The 5,765-nt window shown below is 37.4% G+C and overlaps 1 protein-coding gene across 1 annotated transcript in view; it reads right to left on the bottom strand.

Moving 5' to 3' along the window:
• adamtsl4 (ADAMTS-like 4) overlaps positions 1-5,326 on the bottom strand; it is a 139,634-nt gene extending 134,308 nt beyond the window's left edge. Inside the window, exon 1 of the mRNA XM_061982899.1 lies at positions 5,208-5,326. Within this exon, the coding sequence (XP_061838883.1) occupies positions 5,208-5,230 (23 nt within the window). The 5' untranslated portion in view covers positions 5,231-5,326. The remainder of the gene's footprint in view (positions 1-5,207) is intronic.
• Between the last annotated feature and the right edge of the window lie 439 nt (positions 5,327-5,765).

The raw sequence follows: 5,765 nt of genomic DNA, 5'->3' as shown, positions 1-5,765 counted from the left end.
ATGATCACCTAATCATGTTCACGCTTAGATTAATCATCCAGTTTACTTTGACCACACTTTTACCTCCCACAACTAATGGTCAGTGATCAGATCAATGCAAACATCAGTATAAAAAGTGGTGACGAGACTCCGACTGGTGTGCTTACTGGCAAATTTCAGCCTGAAAGAATTTTGGATAAAACAGTTTTTGAGCAAATAAATGACATGCATTCATGTAAAATGTTCCTGGATGACATTCTGACAATAAAATTGCATTTGTGTACAAATATTTGGGGTTTTCTTAAGCTAATTTCAAGTCATATTCCAAAATTTAAAAACATTCATATATATATATATATATATATATATATATATATATATATATATATATATATATATATATATATATATATATATATACACACACACATATATACATATATATATATATATATATATATATATATATATATATATATACATACACACATATATATATATATATATATATATATATATATATATATATATATATATACATATATATATATATACATACATATATATATATATATATATATACATATATATATATATATATATATATATATATATATATATATATATATATGAATTCAAATTGAATAAAATGAAGTGAGACTAAAGTAGATATTTAATAAGTTTTGTTTTGCATGTGTTATTGCACACTTAAGTCAGGTCACCGTGCTTAAAAAAAAAATCCCAATAAAAGACTTTTTAAACCACATTTTAATCCATAAACCACATTATTAAAACTTTAAATCTCAATTTAAGTTAATAAAAAGTACATCTCTATATTCATTGGTCAAAATGGTTTTCCCAAAAACACATGTCACCACATGTCAGTGACTCAGTCTCTGTGCCTTTTTCATTGAGTATGACTGCAGCATCAGCCACCAAGGGGCCAAAAAAAGTTGCGACTGCCAACACTTTGTTTTGATAAAGAAGGTGAGGAACGTGATTGAATTGAGGCAATAAGTCGCAGCAGAATACAGAGGCGTTAGGGGTTCAGCGTTGTCCGGACTGTGAGGCCACGCAACCACAACCATGTCGACTAAAGCAGGCAGTTTTTGGTCATGTAAACATAAACGGTCGCACTGTAGTAGCTTTAAACAGTGTGCATGTTTTCCATCCGCATCTGCAACACACACACACACACACACACTCACACACACACACACACACACACACACACACACACACACACACACACACACACACACACACACACAATGCTGTAAAACAACCTTTTTATTAGCGGTTTTGTGTTGAAAGATTGTGGTTTCTGGTTGAGAATGTCCTCCTCTAGTTGGGTTGTGTGCGGTTTGCGGAGCATCGTGATATCTAACAGCCTGTATCGACTTTTTCTGCTCTTGGCTTACTTTCGTTGACTTTCGTTGTGCTTGGCGGGTGACACAATGTGGTCTCCGCTTTGGAAAGTTTGGGGGTTTTAAAACGTTATGAAGCAGGTGAACTTGCAAAGTGCAGACGAAAAAAATTTAAGCGCTTTTACTTCTACTTACTTTTGACGTTTTGTGGCTTATAATGCAGTTTTCTGGAATTAAAAAAGGTTATTTTACTAGAGGATTCTGTCTGTTCCAAACCATTTTGACCAATGAATATAGAGATGTACTTTTTATTAATTTAAATTGAGATTTTCAGTTTTAATAATGTGGTTTATGGATTAAAATGTGGTTTGAAAAGCCTTTTATTGGGATTTTTTTTTTTTTTTTAAGCACGGCGACCTGAATTAAGTGTGCAATAACACATGCAAAACAAAACTTATTAAATATCTACTTTAGTCTCACTTCATTTTATTCAATTAAAATTTAAAAAGTCATTTATTTGGAATTTCTGTCATTTAAAACTCGGGCTGGGCAATGAAACAATATCAATTTAAATGGCAATAAACACGTAATTGATATAAACAAAAAATGTGTTTGCCAAAACGTTTGATAATTTTTTTTCCCTTCTTGGCGGAAGAAACCGGAAGTTTAATAGTAATTTAATGGCAGCAACACATGCAAAAATGTTGGCACAGAGACCAATTTTTGAAGCTTAAGCTTAAATTGTTCAACAGTCCGGGGTCTCCGTTGTGGTATTTTAAGCTTCATAATGCGCCACACATTTTCAATGGGGGACAGGTCTGGACTACAGGCAGGCCAGTCTAGTACCCGCACTCTTTTACTATGAAGCCACGCTGTTGTAACACATGGCTTGGCATTGTCTTGCTGAAATAAGCAGGGGCGTCCATGATAACGTTGCTTGGGTGGCAACATATGTTGCTCCAAAACCTGTATGTACCTTTCAGCATTAATGGTGCCTTCACAGATGTGTAAGTTACCCATGCCTTGGGCACTAATACACCCCCATACCATCACAGATGCTGGCTTTTCAACTTTGCGCCTAGAACAATCCGAATGGCTCTTTTCCTCTTTGTTCCAGAGGACACGACGTCCACAGTTTCCAAAAACAATGTGAAATGTGGACTCGTCAGACCACAGAACACTTTTCCACTTTGCATCAGTCCATCTTAGTGAAGACCCAGTGAAGCTGGCAGCGTTTCTGGGTGTTGTTGATAAATGACTTTCGCTTTGCATAGTAGAGTTTTAACTTGCATTTGCAGATGTAGCGATGAACTGTAGTTACTGACAGCGGTTTTCTGAAGTGTTCCGGAGCCCATGTGGTGATATCTTTTATGCACTGTTGTCGCTTGAGGGATCCAAGGTCACGTGCATTCAATGTTACGTGCAGTGATTTCTCCAGATTCTCTGAATCCTTTGATGATATTACAGACCTTAGATGGTGAAATCCCTAAATTCCTTGCAATAGCTCGTTGAGAAATGTTGTTCTTAAACTGTTCGACAATTTGCTTTTGCGTTTTGCATTTGTTGACAAAGTGGTGACCCTCGTCCCATCCTTGTTTGTGAATGACTGAGCATTTCATGGAAGCTGCTTTTATACCCAATCATGGCACCCACCTGTTCCCAATTAGCCTGTTCACCTGTGGGATGTTCCAAATAAGTGTTTGATGAGCATTCCTCAACTTTCTCAGTCTTTTTTGCCACTTGTGCCAGCTTTTTTAAAACATGTTGCAGGCATCAAATTCCAAGTAAGCTATTAATTGCCAAAAAAACCAAAAACTTTTCCAGTTCGAACGTTAAATATCTTGTCTTTGCAGTCTATTTTAACTAAATATAAGTTGAAAAGGATTTGCAAATCATTGTAATCTGTTTTTATTTACCATTTACACAATGTGCCAACTTCACTGGTTTTGGGTTTTGTATTTTATCCGATCGCTTTCAAAATGTACCCAGACAGAGTAGACATGCGGAGAATGCTACATTTCCAAGTGTTTAGGTTTTCATTATAAGCGAACCAAGATTATCCTTCTCCAAAGAGCGTCCATAAATACATATATACAGTCGTGGTCAAAAGTTTACATACACTTGTAAAGAACATATGTCATGGCTGTCTTGAGTTTCCAATCATTGGAGCACATACTTGGCCAAACAGCTCAATTTTAGGTTCATCTGACATCACATGGACAAAGATAAGACCTTCTGGAGGAAAGTTCTGTGGTCAGATGAAACACAAATTGAGCTGTTTGGCCACAATACCCAGCAATATGTTTGGAGAAAAGGTGACAGGGAGTAAATGGGACAATGAAAAAGGAGGATTGCCTCCAAATTCTTCAGGACAACCTAAAATCATCAGCCCGGAGGTTGGATCTTGGGCGCAGTTGGGTGTTCCAACAGGACAATGACCCCAAACACATATCAAAAGTGGTAAAGGAATGGCTAAATCAGGCTAGAATGAAGGTTTTAGAATGGCCTTCCCAAAGTCCTGACTTAAACGTGTGGACAATGCTGAAGAAACAAGTCCATGTCAGAAAACCAACAAATTTAGCTGAATTGCACCAATTTTGTCAAGAGGAGTGGTCAAAAATTCAAGCAGAAGCTTGTGGATGACTACCAAAAGCGCCTTATTGCAGTGAAACTTGCCAAGGGACATGTAAGCAAATATTAACATTGCTGTATGTATACTTTTGACCCAGCACATTTGCTCACATTTTCAGTAGACCCATAATAAATTTATAAAAGAACCAAACTTCATAAATGTTTTTGTGACCAACAAGTATGTGCTCCAATCACTCTATCACAAAAAAATAAGAGTTGTAGAAATTATTGGAAACTCTAGACAGCCACGACATTAAGTCCTTCACAAGTGTATGTAAACTTTTGACTACGACTGTATATACATACATATATATGTATATACATACATATATATGTATATATATATATTTATATACATTCATGTTTTCAGAAACATACCTCATGTGCTTTTCATGGAGATTTGATGTTGCATAATGTGGTTGCTTGTTAAAAAGTACAGTATATATATATATATATATATATATATATATATATATATATATATATATATATATATATATATATATATATAATAAGTTACTGGCTATACCTTTCAAGTAACATTTACACTAATTTACTGTGAAATAATAGTTAGTGCTGTGAAATATAAGGCTCAGTCATTTTTTGTAATGTTACAGTAAATTTCATTGATGGCATTTTATTGTGAAAAAAAATACTGTTGAATCCTGGTGATAACATCTTGTCATTATAGAAACATGCAAATAAGGGCGACCATTTTATTTCGCCTCCCTAACTTGCTTTGTTTACTTTTATTCAGGCTTTGCTGTGCTTCAGGGGAGCGTTTTTTGTTGTTGTTTTTTTTATGTCATTTTGCAAAAAGTTGCAAAAAGTAGCAAAACGTTGCAAAAAGCGACGTGTGCCATTACTTTAACACAACAGCGCGCACAAGTGCCACCAAGACCCCAAACGTCCACTCGGACCCCTTCAGAGGTCCACGCGTGACCGCAGCGTGCAGCCCACAAGCCGCAGTCCGGCTAATCGCTGCCGTCTTCCCGCTGCGGTGCACCGCCATGCTCGCTCTCTGGAAGCTTCCACGGACGCCCCGGTCCCCCCTCTCTCTCTCCCCCCCACTTGTCCCCACTTGTCCCGCAGGACTCACACAAGAGCCACGGACGCAGAAGTAAAGACCCCCCCCCCCCCAGAAGATGCACGATTCATCCCGTTGAGTGTCTCCTTTTTTGGGGGACACGCGTGCGTAAAAGCGCGCCAAGGCGAAGTGCGAGTAAATACCTGAGGATCGAAGATGCGAGCATGATCCGACCGCCGATGATCAGTCCGCTGGGATCGATCGCTGATGGGGAACTAATCAATGAGGAGTCCAACCAACTGTGTATCACTGCGCGAACACTCTCTCTCTCTCTTTCTCTCTCTCTCTCTCTCTGGAAAAGTGGGAAGGGTTCCGTTTTCTCTCTCTCTCTCTCCCTCACTCTACCATTCTTCCTCTTTTCTTTTTTTCTCCTCCTTGCGTCCTTATTCTTTTTATTTTTTTAAGTTGTTATTCCCGCCGGGCAGCGTGCAATAGTAAGGGAGACAAGGGGTAGTGATGTGCAGATCGATACGGAAATATCGATACCGCCGACGGCAGATGCTGCGATGTCGCTTCTCAAATCGAAAGATCGATACTTTTGACGCTTTAGTTATTTGAGATAATCGTTAACAGTGTAAAAAAAAAAGGAACTAAACTTGTGAATGTGTCAGAGTCAGTGTAACTGAATTGTGAATTCATCTTGATGCTAATGGTAGTTTTTACGAATATATATATATATATATATATATATATATATATAT

Source organism: Nerophis lumbriciformis, linkage group LG21 (assembly GCF_033978685.3).
Source record: "Nerophis lumbriciformis linkage group LG21, RoL_Nlum_v2.1, whole genome shotgun sequence".
In the NCBI taxonomy this organism is placed as follows: Eukaryota; Metazoa; Chordata; class Actinopteri; order Syngnathiformes; family Syngnathidae; genus Nerophis; species Nerophis lumbriciformis.
Note: the sequence above shows the minus strand (reverse complement) of the source record. Positions and strands in the feature narration are given on the sequence as shown.